This window comes from Salvia miltiorrhiza, chromosome 6, assembly GCF_028751815.1.
Source record: "Salvia miltiorrhiza cultivar Shanhuang (shh) chromosome 6, IMPLAD_Smil_shh, whole genome shotgun sequence".
Taxonomy (NCBI): Eukaryota; Viridiplantae; Streptophyta; class Magnoliopsida; order Lamiales; family Lamiaceae; genus Salvia; species Salvia miltiorrhiza.
Window position 1 is genome coordinate 18,231,413 of NC_080392.1, and position 21,532 is coordinate 18,252,944.

Below are 21,532 nucleotides of genomic sequence, written 5' to 3' on the forward strand. Positions count from 1 at the left end.
AGCTCATAGCAGCGAAGTCAACTCTCCAGAGCAGATAAATCAATCGCCAGAGAAATCAACATAAAAGTCAGAGAAGTGAAAAGTCAGAGAAATCAATCTCCAGAGCAGCGGAACCAAGTCAGAAGTGAAGTCAGAATAGAGGAGAAAAGTTAGCTCTGACTCAACTGTCAGAGCAGAGAAATAAGGCATATCGAAGAAATAAGACAGAGCAGAGAAATCACCATTTCCCTGGTGATAGCCATTTCTCTGGCGAGGTCCGTTTCTCTGACGACAGTCGTTCCTCTGGCGAAGAGCTGCGAAGTCGGCAAGAGTAGGAGTGTTTTCCAGAGCGCGCATCCAGCTGGAGAGTTGCCTTATTTTACACGATTCTATTACCTTTAGAATTTTACTTTGCATGGCAACTTCCATGGTGATCGAAGGAAATCTGAAAACTATAAATAGGTCCTCTTTTGACCTATCTAGGGAGACCCTCAGACTTAATTTTTCAGTTTTCTAGCTTTAGAATTTTATTGCTTTCTAGTTTTCAAGGCTTGGATCAAGATTGAAGATTCAAGCTGCTACAATCATTCTTATTCGGTTTTTATATAATTCAGTTTTTACAATTGCGTTCTTTTTAATTATGTTTATGTTTTCTTTTATTATGTCTGGCTAGTTTCGTTTAGCTGATTCTAGGGTTTGTAAATAGTTGATTGAATTTATGTGATTTATTTGTTAATACCTTTGTGCCTTCCAGTTTATGATTCATAATTCCTGGTGCTTAATTTCTTGTGAATTATCTGATCAATAGTTTGCATGTTTAGCTATTCGGTTTGAGACCTAGCGGAGATAACTGTTTAGCGGATTCAGGAATGTATGATATGATTTTAACCTTGAGACCTAGCGGAGATAGGTGGATCATAGGGAGCTATTCTTAGGAGCTATTGGGAGTTAGTAGATTTTCTTGAGACCTAACGAAGATAGATAATTTACTAATCTACGATCGTTGCTGCTCTAGCGAGAGTAATTGATTAATTAAGTGATCTCTCATCATAACTGGATTAAACTGGTACATAGGATTAATAGATTAATTGCGTAGATTTAGTTAATGAATTTACTATCCTATGATCAGTTGTCTTTTATATTTAATTTTTCCTACGTAATTTTATTTATTGCTATTTGCGCGTTTCAGTTTAAGTCAATCAATCTTTACGTTCTGTTACCTGTCTACTACTTAAGTTTGTTTAGGAGATAGTTAAAGTTATTTCGTTGTGTTAGTCCCTGTGGATACGATACTCGGTTACTTATTATTTGCTACAATTGCATGTGTTAGTTGCAGTTTTTGTTGCTAAGAAATTAATGATCAACTTTTTGGCGCCGTTGCCGGGGACTGATTAGAAGTTACTTTAATATTTCCGATAGGACTTTATAGTAGTTCATGTTTTTATTTGTTTTTATTTTTCTGTTCTAATTTTTTTTAGGTGTGTTTTTGTAGGTTGCGTATGAACATTAGCTCTCACGGAAATCCTCTTTTTGAGTTGGACCTTGAAATCAACCAGACTTTGCGCAATCTTAAGAAGCAGAAGAATCAAGTTGAGGAAGATACGATGGCTACCCCTGAGCAAATTCAAATTCGAGCTTTGCAAGATCAAATGAAAAAGATACTTGATGAAAAGGCGGCTGCAGAGGCTCAGAAGCCTCCGATTAATGAGGCATTCATACCACAATATATTTACCAGGAACCTCCACGAGTGAACGTGAACAATTTTGAGCTGAAGACGGGGTTGATTACAATGGTCCAACAGAGCCAATATGGTGGACATGCAACCGAAGACCCTAATGCGCACCTGGCGCATTTTCTGGAGCTATGTAGCACGGTAAAGATGAATGGTGTTCCCGATGACATTATCCGTCTTCGTCTTTTTCCTTTCTCACTGCGGGATAAGGCGAAGTCGTGGTATCATACGCTGCAGCTGGGAGAGAATACCATGTGGGAGGACTTAGCTCATGCGTTCCTACGCAAGTTTCATCCGCCTGCCCTTACTTTGAAATTGAAGATGGACATCGTGCAGTTTCAACAGTTTGAAGGAGAAAAGCTAGCGGAAACTTGGGAGCGTTACCAGGAAAAGCTCAGAAAGTGTCCGGGCCATGGATTTGATGAAGGCACACTCGTGATAATGTTCTACAATGCCTGCGGGGAGCGTACACGGATGCATATGGATACAGCTGCAGGTGGCGCTCTACTCCAGAAAAGCAGCTCTGACGCATGGAACATTATTGATAGTATGGCTTCTACGAGCTACCAATGGCCATCTGAAAGAATACAATTGAAGAAGGTTGCAGCTGCGTCTCCTATGGCAGCATTGGTTACTCAACAGGCAGCGATGGCTACACAGCAGACAGCGATGGCTACACAGCTGGCAGAGCTGACTACTAAAATTGGTGAGTTGAATGTTGGACGTCCTGAGCAAGCTGTAATAGATCCGTCAGGCATGGAAGATGTCAATTTTGTGAATGGCAGAAACTATGGGAATTTCCAGCGAGGACAACCAGGAATGTATAACAGAGGTCAGCAATATCAGCAAGGCCAGCAGCAGTTCCAGCCAGGAGGACGCCCGCATCCAAATCTTTCTTATGGAAACCCAAATAATGTTGTGCAACCTCCACCAGGATTTTCTATTTCTAGTGGGGGAGTAATCAATGAGCCAAAGAAAGATTCAATGGAGGAGATGATGAAGCAAGTGTTGGTGAAGGTCACCGGGATGGAGGCAAACTCGGCAAACATGGGAACCAAAATGTTTAGCATGGAGCAAAAATTTTCAGCACTTTCTAAGCAGGTGCAGATGTTAGAGAATCAAGTTGGTCAGATGGCTAACCAAGCAGCTGCACAGCACAAGCCGGGCCACTTTCCTAGCAACACTGAAATTAATCCCAAAAATCAATGTAATGCGATCCATCTTCGAAGCGGGACTGAGTACCAGAATTTTCCAGAGCTACAGAATGACAAGGGAAAAGGCAAAGTAGTGGAGGACAACGATGATGACTTGGAGAAGCTTGCAGTGAAACAGTCGCCTCCCCCTAAGAAGGATTCGAGCTCTTCTGCTGTTAAGGAGCCTGTTCCTACCCCTTCGTTCCCTAGACCAGAGTACAAGCATGTAGCTCCGTTTCTAGGGCGTTTGCTAAAGCCGAAGTTGGATGAGAAGATGGGCAAGTTTATGGAGATATTTTCGAAGTTACAAATCAATATTCCATTACTTGATGCGCTGAGAGATATGCCGGGGTATGCTAAGTTCCTCAAGGATGCAATTTCCAACAAGAAAAAGTTGGGGAAATATGAGACGATCAATTTATCAGATGAGTGCAGTGCGGTACTACAGAAAAAGCTGTCGTTGAAGCAGAAAGATCCCGGTAGCTTTACCATCGCTTGTGTGATTGGAGGACAGAATTTCTTCCGTGCTCTTTGTGATTTAGGGGCAAGCATCAATTTGATGCCCCTATCTATTTTCAAACGATTGGAGATTTGAGAGATCAGGCCTACATCGATTGCTCTGCAGATGGCAGATCATTCCATTACTTATCCAAAGGGAATTATGGAGGATGTTCTTGTGCAGGTGGAGCAGTTTATTTTTCATGCGGACTTTGTGGTCTTGGACATGCCGGAGGACAAGAATACTCCATTGATCTTAGGACGTCCGTTTCTAGCTACGGGCCGTGCGTTGATAGATGTGCAAGAGGGAGATCTGACTTTCCGCGTCAATGATGAAAAGATGACGTTGTCCATTTATGAGGCGATGAAGAAGCCAGCTGAGCCACAAATCGAGGATTGCAATTCAATTGAGTCTGTAGTGGATTTTTCTGCAGCCGTGGAGGATCCTTTGGAGGAGTGCATCACACAGTCATTATACCCTTATTCCAATCTAGACGAGGTGTGTGATGAGATCTTAGATTATATTGCAGAGCTGGAGGCCGTAGAGAGACATCCCATCGATCATGTGCCTTACATGGATATTCACAAACCTGTTGATGGGGGAAGCAAGTCGGTGGAAAAAGAAAAAGAAAAAGAATTCCCTGCGCCATCAGAATCATCCAGAGCAGCGGGATCATCCAGAGCAGCGGAATAATCCAAAGCTGCAGCCGCACCCAAACTTGAGCTGAAATCGCTTCCTAAGTACTTGAGGTATCAATTTTTGGGTGACAATGAAACTTTTCCTGTTATTGTATCTGCCTATTTATCTCCGTTGGAGTTGGAGAAGTTGATGCGAGTTTTGAGGAAATACAAGTCTGCTATAGGATGGTCTATTTCTGACATCAAAGGAATTAGTCCTTCTATTTGCATGCATCGTATTTTATTGGAGCAGGAATACAAGCCTAAGGTGCAGCCGCATCGACGTTTGAATCCAGCTATGCAAGAAGTTGTGAGAAAGGAGGTGCTTAAGTGGTTGGATGCCAGCATTATTTATGCTATCTCTGATAGTGAGTGGGTGAGCCCAACTCAAGTTGTCTCTAAGAAGGGAGGCATGACTGTGGTAAAGGATGAAAGAGATGAGCTCATAGCTACAAGGCTAGTCACAGGATGGTGCGTGTGCATTGATTGTCGAGCTTTGAATGCAGCCACACGAAAGGATCACTTTCCTTTGCCTTTTATTGATCAGATGCTTGACCGATTGGCAGGATATGAGTACTACTGTTTTTTGGATGGGTACTCGGGCTACAATCAAATCATGATAGCCCCGGAGGATCAGCATAAGACCGTGTTTACTTGTCCCTATGGCATCTTTGTTTTTAGGAGGATTTCTTTTGGTCTTTGCAATGCTCCTGCCACTTTCCAGCGCTGCATGATGGCGATTTTCCATGGGTTGATTGAAAATATCATGGAGGTATTTATGGACGATTTCTCTGTCTTTGGATCTTCTTTTGATAATTGCTTGGAAAATTTGTCTCAAGTATTGCAGCGTTGTGAGGAGAGGTCTCTAGTGCTTAATTGGGAGAAGTGCCACTTTATCGTTCGGGCATAGTGTTGGGGCATAAAGTTTCTGCCTAAGGTTTGGAAGTAGATCGAGCCAAGATCGTAGCCATTGAGAAGCTGCCTCATCCTACATCTGTGAAGTCTGTGCGGTGTTTTCTTGGGCATGCAGGATTTTATAGGCGTTTTATCAAAGATTTCTCCAAGATATCCAAACCACTCTGTGCTTTACTTGAGAAGGATGTGAAGTTTATCTTCACCGATGAATGCCTTGTCTCCTTTGAGAAGTTGAAGGCAGCACTGATTTCTACGCCAGTGTTGATCACGCCGGATTCGAGTGCCCCATTTGAGTTGATGTGCGATGCTAGTGATTGGGCCGTGGGAGCTGTGTTGGGGCAAAAGAGAGATAAGTTGTTCAAGGTAATTTACTACACTAGTAAAACCTTGGATTCTGCGCAGATGAATTACACTACCACGGAGAAGGAGCTGCTAGCTGTGATGTATGCTTTTGATAAGTTCCGTTCTTATTTGATTGAAACTCATTCAATTGTCTACACTGATCATGCCGCCATCCGCTACTTGTTCACGAAGAAGGACTCCAAACCCCGCTTGATTCGTTGGGTCTTATTGCTGCAAGAGTTTGATATGGAGATCCGAGATCGAAAGGGATGTGAGAACGTGGTAGCTGACCACTTGTCTCGATTGGAGAATCCGATCGAGGGGGATGATCCAAAGATAGCCATAAATGAGTCATTTCCTGATGAGCAGATTTGGGCTATGCTATTTAAGGATCCTTGGTATGCAGATTTTAGCAATTACTTGGTTATTGGAGTTCTTCCCGAGGGGATGTCGCACTATCAAAAGAAGAAGTTTCTCCATGGTGTCAAGTTCTATTATTGGGAGGACCCTTACTTATACCGGAGGTGCGCCGATGGCTTTATTCGGCGATGTGTTAGGGAGCATGAATGGCCGAAAATCATTGAGGAGTGCCATAGCTCACCTAGTGGAGGTCACTTTGCTGCTAACCGCACTTCCATGAAGGTAAACCAAAGTGGATTTTATTGGCCTTCAATTTTTCAGGATTGTCATGCTTTTGTGAAGTCGTGTGATCGTTGTCAACGCATGGGCAATATCACCAAGAAGGATGAGATGCCGCAGAATATCATTGTTGAGGTGGAGCTGTTTGATGTTTGGGAAATTGACTTCATGGGTTCTTTCCCTACGTCCTGTGGTTTTTCCTATATTTTGCTTGCTGTGGAATATGTTTCTAGATAGGTGGAGGCGATTCCCACTGCCACCAACGATTCCAAAGTAGTCATTAAATTCTTGCAAAAGAATATTTTGACTCGGTTCGGAGCACCGCGAGCGTTGCTAAGTGATGGGGGGTCGCACTTCAACAATAAATTGCTAGCAAGCGTTTTGGCAAAGTATGGAGTAAAGCACAAGGTGACAACTCCATATCATCCTCAAGCTAATGGGCAGGAGGAATTGGCTAATCGAGAGATCAAGCAAATTTTGGAGAAAAGTGTGGCCAACAAGAAGGATTGGGCGAAGCACCTAGATGATGCTCTTTGGGCGTATCGCACTGCCTACAAAACTCCGATTGGTATGTCTCCCTATCAACTTGTCTTCGGCAAGTCATGTCATTTACCTGTTGAGATTGAGCACAAGGCATATTGGGCGACGTGGAGAATCAATTTGGAGTTCAAGGAGGCTGGCCAAGAAATTCCATGATTTGAGCATCCGCACCAAGAAAATCAAGCCAGGAGATGAGGTACTTTTATACAATTCGAAATTACGTTTATTTCCTGGCAAGCTGCAATCAAGATGGACAGGGCCATATGTGGTGCATAAGAGCAATTGGAATGGGACGTATGAGTTGTTTGCCGCTGATGGCACTACCTTCACTGTCAATGGTCATCGTCTCAAACCATACTTCAAGTCAAACGTGGATCGTGGTCTTGAAGTTGTCGAATTCAATGACCCATGAGTTTGAAGTACTGTCAAGCTATAGACGTTAATTTTAGCACTTGTTGGGAGGTAACCCAACCGTTTTTGTTTTGTCTTTCTTTCTTTCAGTTTCGTCTTGTTTCTTTTTGTTTTGTTGTTTTGTTTGGGTTTTTTTTTTTTGTGCGGTGATGAGCTTGGAAGTTGCGAGAACTCGCGCTTTGTTCATACTACCGCTGTGGATCTTGTGTTGAATTGAATTTATGTAAATAGGTGATTGAATTTATGTGATTTATTTGTTAATACCTTTGTGCCTTCCAGTTTATGATTCATAATTCCTGGTGCTTAATTTCTTGTGAATTATCTGATCAATAGTTTGCATGTTTAGCTATTCGGTTTGAGACCTAGCGGAGATAACTGTTTAGCGGATTCAGGAATGTATGATATGATTTTAACCTTGAGACCTAGCGGAGATAGGTAGATCATAGGGAGCTATTCTTAGGAGCTATTGGGAGTTAGTAGATTTTCTTGAGACCTAACGGAGATAGATAATTTACTAATCTACGATCGTTGCTGCTCTAGCGAGAGTAATTGATTAATTAAGTGATCTCTCATCATAACTGGATTAAACTGGTACATAGGATTAATAGATTAATTGCGTAGATTTAGTTAATGAATTTACTATCCTAGGATCAGTTGTCTTTTATATTTGATTTTTCCTACGTAATTTTATTTATTGCTATTTGCGTTTTAGTTTAAGTCAATCAATCTTTACGTTCTGTTACCTGTCTACTACTTAAGTTTGTTTAGGAGATAGTTAAAGTTATTTCGTTGTGTTAGTCCATGTGGATACGATACTCGGTTACTTATTATTTGCTACAATTGCATGTGTTAGTTGCAGTTTTTGTTGCTAAGAAATTAGTGATCAAGCAGGCGGCTGGAAGTTGTTTGTGATAAGAGGTAGATTGAGCGCTGAGCGATCAGCGAGCCCCGCCATCGCCGGAGCGGCGGTCGGAGGCTGCAAAACTAGGGTTTCAGGAAAACCCTATAGAGAAAAACGTCCTTCCCCGTTCGTCTAAGTTGTCGATTAGATTTTGACCAAATAACATTATTGTTTATGAAATGGATGGTGTATATTTATACTACTTATTTTAAAATAGTAGTAAATCATTTTTAGCATGAAGATCTCCTCCAATTTATCATTTTATTTTATTGAATGAATTTATAGTCCTAAATTTGAATCTCATTAGTATAATTTTTTATTAATATTATTTTTCATAACAAATTCATTATATATTTATAGTTTATTGTTTGTATTTAAAATAGATTTGCAACCTAAACCCTATCCCTATCTTGTGTGTACGTTACATCTTATGTGAGAATTATTTTTGCAACTATTAACATTTGGACTGTGGATTTGTCTCCGCAGTTTTGCATCCATATATAAGGTCATGATCGTAATGTTTTATGTTAACACTCAATCGAATAAATGGCATTTCTGCTATTTGAGCCGTCTCTCGTAGGCCGCCCGCGCTGTGCGGGAGAGTCCTACAAGACTCAAAATTTTGTGTTGTTCCATTTAGGGATGTTAATTGATTAGATTCATCGGATTTCATATTAGTTTTATCAAATTATCGGATTAATCCTAATTCTAAATGTTTTGAGTTTCGGCTAGGCCATCGGACTAGTCTAACTCAAAAATACTGGAATAAATAGCTAATTAATACCATAATTACTTTGATAATTAATGGAATTAAATGATATTTTTGGAATCTACATGTTGAGTAGATTAATTTGGTATATTTACTTGTTCAAATCTATTAAGAATTGAATGAGTAATTAATACCCAAAGATAGCCATTTCAAATGGAAATGTGGTCTGTTATCCCACATTGGAAAAACAAGAGAGTTGTAAGCTATTTATAAAGTATTCTCTACCATAAAGGAGCAATCAAGTGTGCTTCTCTATGGTGGACCTTATGGTGCACCCAAGTGGATTTTGACTTAGCCTTTTAAGGCTAAAACCTTTCGAGGCCGAGCACGTGCACGTCGCACTTGTCGCAATGGGCACTTTGTTGGTGAGATTTACTCACCAACGAATTCAGATAATCAACTTGTCATATTAGTTTAGTTTACATACTCAGTCCCGAGTATCAAGCCGTTCGACCGAGTATCAAGCCGTTCGACCGGATAGATCCGCAGGCACAGAGCGGAAGTAATTTTGCCTTACGGAGAGATAATTTATTCTCGCCTCGGTTCTGCATCATTGATTTTCTACACTCCCAAATAACAATCGTAAGATAAAATTAGTGTGGAAAGATGGCAATAGAAAGCAACAATATTCTAGTCAACATTCCAACTGCTCCAGCACCTGCCGAAAAGTCGAAAAAAAATTCAGGTTCTGAATTTAGACGTTGGCAATCAAATATGCTTTTTTATCTTACTACTTTTAATATGGTTCATTTTCTGAATGAGTCTCCTCCGACTGTGGGGAAGACGAAACCGATCCACAAAAACGTATTGCATATGATGCATGGTACATTCTCAACGGGCTAGACAACACTCTCTATAGTATTTATTCTAGCATTAAGACGTCCAAGGAGTTATGGACTCATTGGATACGAAATACAAACAGAAGATGTCGGCTTGAAGAAATTTATAGTCGGTCGTTTTCTGGACTATAAGATGGTGGATAGTATGACTGTTGTCGAACAAGTGCAAGAGATTCAACTAATCATGCACGGCATTCTTGCCGAAGGTATGGTTTTGTCTGAATCCTTTCAGGTGGCTGCGATGATAGAGAAGTTACCACCACATTGGAAGGACTTCCAGAACTATCTCAAGCACAAACGCAAAAAGATGGGACTTGAAGGCTTGATTGTTCGTTTGAGAATCGAAGAGGACAACAGACTCTCCGACAACAAGATAAACAAAACCTCCATGGAGGCAAATTAAGGCAAATTTGGCCGAATTTAGCAACAAGAAGAAGTGCAAGTTTAAAAGCAAAAAGCCAGACTCGAAGAATCAAAAGAGGATCAAATGAGATTGCTTCAACTGCGGCAAAACTGGATACATTGTCGCAAACCAAAGAAAGATAAAAAAAATAGTCACCATCAAGCCAACGTGACGGAGGAGAAAAGTGTGCCCCTCGACTTAGTCGAACTCGACTTATCTGTAGTCGTAGACGAAGTCAACATGATCGGCAGCCCAGTAGGTTGGTGGATCGACACCGGTGCTACTAGGCACATCTGCGCTGACAAAGCAATGTTCTCCTCCTATGAAGCTATCTTCGGAAACAAAAAGTTGTATATGGGCAATTCTGCCGCATCCAAGATCGTCGGATCTGGAACCATTGTGCTCAAGATGACGTCGGGACTCAAGATAAGCCTGCAAAACATACTGCATGTTCCCGACATCCACAAAAACCTTGTCTCAGGATCTGCCTTGAGCAAAGCTGGTTTTAGAATAGTATTTGAAGCCGACAAGGTTGTACTGACAAGAATGGTCATTTTATAGGAAAAGGCAATATAGATAACGACCTTTTCAAGCTTAGTGCTTTAAATGTAATTTCTCCTAATGAAATAAACGAGAAAGTTGCTTATTTAGTTGAGTCTCCTAACTTATGGCATGATAGATTAGGACATGCTAATATAAATACACTACGTCGTTTAGTAAATTTAGACTTATTGCCAAAAATGACTTTCAATCAATACAAAAAATGTGAAATTTGTGTTGAAGCTAAAATGATAAAATCTCATTTCCATTCAGTGGAACGATCAACGAAACCTCTTGAATTGATTCACACCGATCTATGTGATTTAAAACTTGTGCAAACAAGAGGTGGAAATAATTATTTTATAACATTTATAGACGATTGCACAAGATTTTTCTATGTGTATCTTTTGAGAAGCAAAGACGAAGCATTCGAAGCTTTTAAAACATGCAAAAATGAAGTTGAAAATCAACTTAACACCAAGATCAAAATGATTCGAAGTGATCGAGGTGGCGAATATGTTGCACCTTTTGAAGAATTTTGTCGTGAAAATAACATTATTCATCAAACGACTGCACCTTATTCTCCACAATCAAATGGTGTTGCAGAAAGAAAGAATAGAACATTAAAAGAAATGATTAATGTTATGTTGATAAGCTCGGGCCTATCACATAACATGTGGGGGGAAGCTATTATTTCGGCTAATAAAATTTTGAACAAATTACCCCAAAAGAAACAAGATAAAACTCCATCTGAATTATGGAAAGAAAGGAAGTCGTCCTATAAATATACAAAAGTGTGGGGGGTGCTTAGCAAAAGTTGAAGTACCAAAACCCAAACAAGTAAAAATAGGACCAAAAACTGTTGATTGCATCTTCATATGATATGCAAACAATAGTAGTGTGTACCGATTCTTGGTACACAAATCGGAAGTACCCGATATAAATGAGGGAATGATTATAAAATCAAGAAACGCCATATTTTTTGAAACTATATTCCCTAAGAAAGAGAAAAATGATACAAGTTCGAAAAAGAGAACTTATCATATATTTCTTAAAAGACTTAGAACACCCGAAGGAATAGTCTTATCACAATCTCACTATGTTGAGAATATGCTTAAGAAATTCAACGCACTCAGCCAAAAATCGATGAGAACCCGTATCACAATCAAACTATGCTAGAATTATTGGAAGCCTAATGTACTTATCAAATTGTACAAAGCCAGACATAACATATTCTATTAGCAAATTAAGTCGATTTACAAGTAATCCCGGAAAGAATCATTGGACCGCATTGATAAGAGTGTTGAGATACTTAAAACACACAGTCTCTCATAGTATACACTATTCGAGATATCCCGCAGTTTTGGAAGGATATTGTGATGCAAATTGGATATCCGACACTAAAGACTCTAAATCCACAAGTGGTTTTGTATTTACCATTGGTGGAGGAGCAATATTATGGAAATCTTCTAAGCAAACATGTATAGCCCGATCTACAATGGAATAAGAATTGATTGCTTTAGACAAAGCCGGCGAAGAAGCCGAATGGTTAAGAAACTTCTTAGAAGATATTCCTTGTTAGGAAAAAGATTTGCCTCCAGTTATGATACATTGGGATAGCATGGCTGCCATCAGGGGCGGAGCCAAAGGGGGGGGGGCAGTGGGGTCACTGGACCCCCCTGGAATTTTGAAAATTTCACAGGGGTATTTTGGTAATTTCACATATATTAATAAAAATTAAAATAAATATATATTTTATATTAATTTTTTTAAAAAATCTTTGTTTCATTCCAGCCCTAGCGTGTTTCTTCTTCTTTTTTTTGAGCGCACCCTACTGAAAAGCTCGGCTGCTCCCACCTTGGCTCCGCCCCTGTTCCGCTGGCTTCGATTTTCACCGGCAATCTGTCTCTCTACCACCGTCGACATCGCCGCGCCGCATCGCTCATTGTCTTCCACGAAGGTAAGTTCGGTAACTAATTAATTTGGTTGAAGAAAAGCTCAAATGCATCTTTAATTTGGTTTAATCATATTCGACCTCCTCCTGAATTTGAATCATATTTGAAACTTGGTGACTTTTGTTGTTTGATTAATTAAATGGGCCGAAGCCGCCGAATAGAATGAGAATGGCTGAATTTGAATGGTAGTTTGATTTGGGGGTAGTAGTGCAGTAGTGTTTATTATTAAGCTTTAATTTGAATAACCTCCTAATTTAGTAATGATAGTGCGCTAGTGCTTTGATTTGAATGGCGAATTTTGTTTAAGTTTCATATGTAGCAGACTAGCAGTAGTTGGGGACCTTGGGATTAAATGCTTGTTTTTCTTAGGATGTCAGATTGAATGTTTTTTAGTATGTTAAGAATTCAGTTCCTATTTTCAATTATTTCTTTTAATTGATTGAAATATATGCTTTATATTGACAGGACGTAGTAAAAATGAAACGGTATTTTCATCACATACCTTCAACAAGTGTAGATGGTTCATCTTCAACGGTTAATGGTCCTACTACACATGTTGAGCCTGGAGCAACATAGCACAAGTGAATATTGAAGTTGATCTTCAACCTGAACCATCTTCAAAAGTGGTTGATTTATTAAATCTGCCAAGTGATCCGGGACTACGACCTAACATAATGAGCTATCCTCCAAACATGATCGAGCAGGTGCGTAGAGCTTACTTATTAAAAGGTCCATGTCAATCGCGTAATCATGATTTTCCACAGAAAATAGAGGCCAATAGAAAGCGAAAATTTGTTTCAGCTTGGTTTGATGAATTCAAGATGTGGTTGGAATATAGTATTGCAAAAGATGATGTTTTTTGCTTATATTGTTATTTGTTTTCATCGGGTAATAGTGAAAAAGGACATGATGCTTTTATATCTGGAGGGTTTAGTACTTGGCGCAAGAAAGATAGATTGAGAGATCATGTTGGAGAGGTTAATAGTGATCATAATAAATGTAGATTGGCATGTCAAGATTTGATGAATCAAGCCCAACATATTGAGGTGACACTTTCTAGAGTATCTAAACAGTCACAGACTGATTATCGCTCTAGATTAGATGCATCAATAAAGTGTCTCCGCTATCTCCTTATGCAAGGAATGGCTTTTCGAGGACATGATGAGTCAGAAGAATCTTTGAACCAAGGCAATTTTATGGAGCTTTTGAAACTTTTGGCTTCTTGTAGCAAAGATATATCTAATGTTGTATTGAAGAATGCTCCTGAAAATTTGAAACTTACATCACCTGACATTCAGAAAGATATCATAAATGCAATTGCAGTTGAGACTACTAGAGCTATCATTGATGATATTAGTAATGATTTTTTTGCCATATTAGTTGATGAATGTCGGGATGTGTCTGTCAAAGAGCAAATGGGTATTGTTCTACGCTATGTGAATAAAAAAGGATGTGTCATTGAACGATTTATTGGTCTAGTGCATGTTAGTGACACAATTGCTACCTCACTTGAGAAGGGAATTGATTCCTTATTTTCTACTTATGGGTTGAGCATTTCTAGTTTGAGAGGTCAAGGATATGATGGTGCAAGCAACATGAGAGGTGAATTCAGTGGATTGAAAACTTTGATACTTAAGAGGAATCCTAATGCCTATTATGTTCATTGTTTTGCTCATCAGCTTCAACTAACAATTGTTGTTGTTGCCAAAAAGCATATCATTGTTGGGTCTTTCTTTAATACTATCTCGCGTTTATGCAATGTGGTTGGAGGTTCATGTAAGCGCAGGGATATGCTTCGAGAGAGCCAAAGAGAGAAGATTATGGAAGGCATTGCAAGTGATGAAATTAAGACCGGAAGAGGGTTGAATCAAGAAATGGGGATGAAACGACCCAGGGACACTCGTTGGAGTTCTCATTACGGTACTCTCATCAACTTGATTCACTTATTTACTTCAGTTGTTGATGTTCTTGAGTATGTTGGGGCAAATGGTACCGATGATTCACAAAAATCTGAAGCTATGGATTTGTTAGATGTTATTAGTCGATTTGAGTTTGTCTTTGTGTTACATTTGATGAACAAAATTTTGGGAATTACACATGATCTATCTCAAGTGCTACAAAGGAAAGAACAAGATATTGTGAATGCAATGAGACTTATTAATGTAGCAAAAACTCGCTTGCAAGCAATGAGAGATAAAGAATGAGAGATGATGTTAACTGACATTTCTAAGTTTTGTAGTAAAAATGAGATAAAAATGATTGATATGGAAGATGAATATGCACCTCGAGGAAGAGGAAGACGTAGAGTTGAGAAAATGACAAATCTCCACCATTATCGAGTTGAGCTTTTTTATACTGTGATTGACATGCAGGCTTTAGAGTTAAATCAACGTTTTGATGAAGTCAACACAGAATTGATTTTATGCATGTCATGTTTGGATCCTAGAGACTCATTTGCTGGATTTGATATTGAAAAGCTAGTTCGACTTGCAAAGTTTTATCCGTCTGAATTTTCTGAAGTTGCTTTGTATGAACTTGAAAGTCAGCTTGAGAACTTTATTGTCGATGTGCGCATGGATGAAAAGTTCTTAGAACTATCAGGGATTGGAGATCTTGCTGAGAAGATGGTTTCTACAAGGAAACATGACATTTTTCCATTGGTGTATTTGTTAGTTAAGTTATCATTGACTTTACCAGTTGCTACTGCTACAGTTGAAAGAGCCTTTTCAGCAATGAAGATCATCAATAGTGTTCTTCGCAATCGTATGGGAGACAATCTTTTGAACGACTGCTTAGTACCTTACATCGAAAAGGATGTGTTTGTAAATGTTACTAATGAAGCTATTATGCAGAGGTTTCAGAACATGAAAAACAGGAGAGAAATGTTATGATTTCTGAAAACAATTGTTTATTTTGTTTATTTGACTTGTTATGTAATTTAAATGACATTATAATTGTGTTAATGATTATTATTTATTTTTAATTTTTTTATTATTTATTTATTTATTTTATTTAAAAAAATTTGGACCCCCCTGAACTCAAAGTCTGGCTCCGCCCCTGGCTGCCATAGGGAGAGCAAAGAATAGTATGTATAACGGTAAATCTCGACATATCCGTCGAAGACATAATACCATTAGGCAATTGATCACTACATAAATAATGTGCATTGACTATGTAAAGTTAAAAGACAATATTGCAGATCCGTTTACCAAAGGTATTAACCGTGATCAATTTTGTAACGCAGTAAGAGGAATGAGATTAAAATCCACGCGTTAAGAATTTTCATAGTGGTAACTCAACCATGAAGACTGGAGATCCCAAGAATATGGTTCAATGACACAACTAAATTATGGAAGTTCAAGTTGAGCACTTGAACTTTCAAAATCCATTCTCATAGCTGCTCAAGTGCAAAGCCTGCAGCTTGTGGTAAAGGGTAAGCCTTTAAAGCTTTTAATGATTCCTATAGCCTTTATTAGGTGGAGTGTGGCAGGATACTCTTTTCAAGAGATCACCTATATAAGTGAAGAAGTGGGGCCGCTTCAATTATCGACAACACTTTTTTTTTGATGAAAATACGAAAATAAAATAAATAAAGAAAAAAGGTACAAAAGAACTTGGGCATACCCAAGGGAGTACAAGTCGCCAAGTCTCAAATGAGAACAAGGAACATAACGGGAGATGTTAATCCTAAGAAAAGGAAAGCAAAAGTACATACTTGACACGTCCTTTGCAATTGGACGGTGCCATGAGAAAAAACAAAGCTAAATTTAAATCAATCAGTTCAAGGAACTTAAACACAAGTCCCTCCGTGATTTCAGCTGTGGTTGTAGTTTTGGTTCTAAAACTGCCGCTCTGGTGCTTCAGCTCACGAGCATCAGCGTTCGAACTTTAGTTCAGGAACCACCACTCTAAGAAAACGGTACTGAGATCTTCAGCACAGAGCTGGATTTGCAGCGAGCCGGATGACAGAGCAAGGTTGACAGCCTTTGAAGACCAGCGCTGGACTGGAAAAGCGGCCCAGGATGGCCTGCGCTGAGCTGAATTTGCACCCCAGGATGGCCAGCGCTGAGCTGGGTTTGCAGCCCTGAGCAAGAAATCCAGAGTTGGATGAGCAGCGCGGAGCAGAGCTGGATGGGCAGACCAGCGGGTGGGCATTGCTGGGATTGCGGCACTGAGCTGGAAAACCGGACCAGGGCTGGATTTTTAGACCAGGGCTGGGTTGCCTGGTGTATCTTCATCTGTTCATCTTTTTTCCTTCATCATTTGTGGTTTTCTTTCTTTCCTTTCACTCCTTTTATCCCTGGGTGCTGCTGAAAACTTTGCATCTTCATGGCAGGGAGGTGGGCCTGAAACATAAGTAAGTGCTTCAAAAGATATCCATCCCATCAAAGTGATCGAAGTTAACATAATGGAAAAGAGTTACTCGATATTAAGATTCGGATTGTATGATGATTCGTGCTTTTGTCAAGATGAGCTCGGACTGTCTCTTCTGTGTGGTGACCAAAGAGGATGGCATAGATGTCTTTGATGATGTCAAGAGCAATTTTCTTTGGCAGGAAAGGTTCATTATCAAACACCACACGGTTTCTAGCTGCCCACAAATGATAGGTGGTGGTGGGCAAAATGAGAGTAAGTGCTTTTCGATAAATGGCCGATCCACGGCCCTTTTCAAACAGATGCTTCACGGCATTTGAAAGAGTAGTCATTGACTGTGAGATTTTAGCCCATTCTCTCAAGTACATCCAAACTCTTGAAGTTCCTGCACAAGAGAAGAAGAGATGAGAGTTAGACTCCAACTCCTTTTTACAAATGCTGCAAACTTTAGAGATTTGTTTAAAATTAATGCGGTCAGTTGTCAAGAGTCTCCCTTTCATGGCTTTCCATGCTGAGATTGAGAATTTTGGAGGGATAAGGCTGCTCCAAATCTTTTTGTGCCAGAAACAAGAGACACCCTTGGGCCGAATCATTTCATATGCCTCTGTTGCCACTTCTTTAGTGTTCCATTTCTCCAAAGTTTCCAAGAACTTGGACTTATTATTCTGAAAATGTTGAAGAAGGTTATCTCGCAAGTCGAGGATGTTCTTGAAAAGTTGAGAGTCACCATTATTCTTCTTGATCTCCCAGAAATCCCTTCCTTTGATGAACTCTTCATGGATCCACTTGATCCACATTGAATCCGTCTTGTGGTGAATATTCCACAGGGTTTTACACAACAAAGCTTTATTCCATGCAGATAAATCCCAAAGAGCAAGACCTCCTTCATTTTTCGGTTTACAAACTTCCCTCCATGCGACGGGGCTGGGCTTGTTATTCCAGATGAATTTCCTGACAATCCGGTTTATCCTATCAATAACTGTAGCCGGGATGGGGAGGATTTGGAGCCAATATGCCTCCGTTCCTTGAATGACAGCCCGTGCAAGCTCCAGTCTACCTGCCACCGAAAGGTTCAAATTAGACCATTTATTGATAGACTCAGAAATTTTGGAAATGAGAGGAGCATATTCGTTAACAAACAGTTTCTTAGCAGCCAAAGGGATGCCAAGATATTTGAAAGGGAGCACTCCCTCTTGGCAGCCGAACATTTGCAAAATTTGTGCCTTGTCCTCTACTTTAACCCCTGCAAAGAAAATGCTTGATTTCTCCTTATTCATATTAAGACCCGACACATCAGCAAACTCTTGAAGTGCATCTGCCAAAATGGCCATTGATCCTACATCGCCTCTGCCAAATAACAGTAAGTCATCAGCGAAAGGCCAAAATGGACACAACGGCTAGCCCATCGGACTAGTCTAACTCAAAAATACTGGAATAAATAGCTAATTAATACCATAATTACTTTGGTAATTAATGGAATTAAATGATATTTTTGGAATCTACATATTGAGTAGATTAATTTGGTATATTTACTTGTTCAAAACTATTAAGAATTGAATGAGTAATTAATGCCCAAAGATAGCCATTTTAAATGGAAAGGTGGTCTGATATCCCACATTGGAAAAACAAGAGAGTTAGTAAGCTATTTATAAAGTATTCTCTACCATAAAGGAGCAATCAAGTGTGCTCTTCTATGGTGGACCTTATGGTGCACCCAAGTGGGTTTTGACTTAGCCTTTTAAGGCTAAAACCTTTCGAGTCCGAGGCCGAGCACGTGCACGTCGCACTTGTCGCAATGGGCGCTTTATAGGCGCACTTTGCACTTCGCTCGTTCGCATCGTCGCAAGGAGCATTGAGGAGCCTTTAGTTTAGATGAATGAAACGGTGGCTCGAGTGACGTGGAATAGGCGGTTCGGTGACGTGACAGATAAGGGGGGTTCGGGTGGAAGGCCTCTGCTGATGTGCAACAGTTGGATAAGTCTGGATGATGTTTGGCCGAAACAGTGTGATGGTTCGAACCATGCACTGGTTCGGTCAGCCTCCTCCCTATAGACACAGCCTTTCACAGCACCCCTCCACATACTATAAATAGGACCCCCCCCCCCCCCCAGAATGAGATTTACTCACCAACGAATTCAGATAATCAACTTGTCCCGAGTATCAAGCCGTTCGACCGGATAGCGATCTCCTGGTGCTAAGGACTCGTCTATCATCCTTAAACCGTTGTATCTTGGGGATAATTACTGTAGATCCGCAAGCACAGAGCGAAAGTAATTTTACCTTACGGAGAGAGAATTTATTCTCGTCTCGGTTCTACATCATTTTCTATTTATCGTCATTGATTTTCTACATTCCCAAATAACAAAGAATTCATTAAAAAAATTTAATATACTTTTGAAAAATATTATATGAGCCAACTTTTTCATCGTCGAAAAGATTGGGAAGCCCTAATGGTAAAATGTTTTTTTTAAAATTATAACATTAACTTACAAATATTTGACAGTGAAGTCGAAATTGTAAAATGAATCTAAGTTTGTTATTTATTTTACAATTACCTACTACACCATTGTTGTGCTATAGATTATATAGCTATGAAGAGAGTTTACAAAGGTTTTTTCAGGTGGAGTATTCCATCTCTCGTTTACTTATTTATTAGTAGATGTTCTAGTGCGTTGCACGATAATTATAAAAATTAAGTGATATTTTAAATAAGTATATTTAAATATTATACATAATTTTAAAATGAAAAATCAAATTATAAATAATTCACAATGTATAGCATATTTTCTTATTCCTTGAAGAGCTAATTATAGATTAAATTGACCTGAAATTACTTATGATTGCATTAGTTTCAGATTAATTGTCATAAGGTACTCATAAAACAAGACTAATCCTACGTAGCACTATGCCAAGCAACACCCCCTAATATTATCTTTATAACTGACATTTGTTTCTATCTCGGACACTACCACAACATTACATCGAAAATTTTACAATTTGTGCCAGCCAAAACATACCCCAAATTAAAGGCTCCCTAAAAGCATGAATCCATAATGAAGGAGCACTAGATCTCTAGATCTACCAAATGTATTACCAATCTCAACAGAGTTACATCATTCTGGGATATGTCAAAAGCTAATAGGAGAGTTATGTCTGCCTAAAATATCTCGCAGCTACATACATCAATAGAAACCATCCGCAGTCGAAGCATGCTTTCCCTACATCTTACACAAATACAGACCTATTTGTCCGGTGAAGACGCGTTACAAGAAGCTTGATTACATGCTCGTCTTCGCCCATAAATCACAATCCTCTTCTCTATGCACCTTATGCTAATCTTAAAATTGTAACAAATGACTAGAAAAAAAAACCCAACTTAGCTCCCTCCAATAGTCAGCACTACATTTTCTTGTCAGCGGCTCTAACTTTGGGGCTGGACCTGCTCGGGCAGGGGCTGCTGCTGGGTTTGAGCGTTTGGGGGTGCACTCACATTCAACGCCACAAGCTCGAGCTCCTGTAAAGCGTTAACTGCAGCTTCACTTGTCAAGGATGGTCTAATCAAAGTTGCTGCTTGCTTCACCGTTGATTGCTGGCACCAAGTGAAAAGACATATTCGTTAGAGCACAGACTACAAATCATTATGTGTTTACACGAATACAGATAAACATTTACAACGCTACATGTACTCACCAAATTTTCAAGTTTAGCTTTGAGATCAAGATATGCCACTAGGAGCTGCGAGTCTGGAGTCCGATTCACTGTTGCTTGTGCATTCTAACAACCACATAAAGCAAACACAAGTGTATTCATTCAGACCAAAAAGAGAAAAGTTTGGGAAATCCAGAGTCACAGTACAGCTTTAGGTCCAGCGGTCAAAACAGGAAAAAACAGTTTACACTTTGGCGTAATCCTACCATCAATGTGACTAAATGAATTGCTAGCACAAAATAATTCTCAGTATATCAGCTTGATAGCTTGTTGATAGCCAATTAGTTAGAAGTGACATTTGTGTCAGAGAAAGTGTAATATTAGACTATAATGCCAACATCAGACTTCACATATAGCATAATGAAATCATAATACATCAGACTCTATTGCAGATTGGAAGAAGGATATTAATGGAAAGCTAACATAAGCCGCTAGATATTTATCCTAGTGCTTCATGATGGTGAAGAATGTGTCTGTAAGGCAAGCTTATAAGTACTAATTTAGTTTTAAATTTATTAGATGATCAAGCCAATGCATTGTAGCCTCAAGGTTTACTCGTCCTGTACAACTTGGCGCAGGCATTTACAAGTCATAAGCTCAACCACTGACTATTCACGGATGAACTCTAGTAGACAACGAATTACATGATAGTAGGTCTTACCGTCTTAGGTATTACAAGGTTACAAACGCATATAAGCCCTATTTTAGGAATCTACTCCTTCAATTTTAACCCATATATTTGAAGTACCATTTGTGGGACTCACATCTCATTTGAATATATAAAATACCATTTAGTGTACCTAAAAAAAGGAAGATGAATAGCAATGCTGAATAAATTCGGCCTAGGCAGGAACATAAGGACTATGGTGCAGAGCTTAGCCACCCCATCAAAGGCCTATTTTGCTAGGCACTGTTCAGGCTAGGTGGCTCATACTTTGTTTTCCTCAACATGACAAAGAATCATGACTTAATGAATGTCCTTTTCCTCTTTTGTCCGGACTAGATTCTAGAATCTTACAATTGCTTTAGTTTAATTTAGATTTTAAGAACCTTGATACATAAAATGGTTCAAAAAAGCTTGAAAACAATATATTTAGTGGGTGTGCATGCTTGTT

General features: G+C 39.4%; 2 protein-coding genes across 2 annotated transcripts; both read left to right on the forward strand.

Annotated features, from left to right (window-relative positions):
- Positions 1-13,009: 13,009 nt before the first annotated feature.
- LOC130990598 (uncharacterized) lies at positions 13,010-14,539 on the forward strand. Its single transcript, XM_057914822.1, has one exon. The coding sequence runs from the start codon at positions 13,010-13,012 to the stop codon at positions 14,537-14,539; it is 1,530 nt and encodes a 509-aa protein (XP_057770805.1).
- A 51-nt stretch (positions 14,540-14,590) lies between these two features.
- Positions 14,591-15,226, forward strand: LOC130990599 (uncharacterized). Its single transcript, XM_057914823.1, has one exon. It carries the CDS (start codon positions 14,591-14,593, stop codon positions 15,224-15,226), a length of 636 nt encoding a protein of 211 aa, XP_057770806.1.
- The last annotated feature ends 6,306 nt before the right edge of the window (positions 15,227-21,532 follow it).

Coding starts and splice junctions, on each gene's coding strand:
- LOC130990599 (XM_057914823.1), top strand. CDS start 14,591: ATGATTGATATGGAAGATGAATATGCACCTCGAGGAAGAGGAAGACGT.
- LOC130990598 (XM_057914822.1), top strand. CDS start 13,010: ATGAGCTATCCTCCAAACATGATCGAGCAGGTGCGTAGAGCTTACTTA.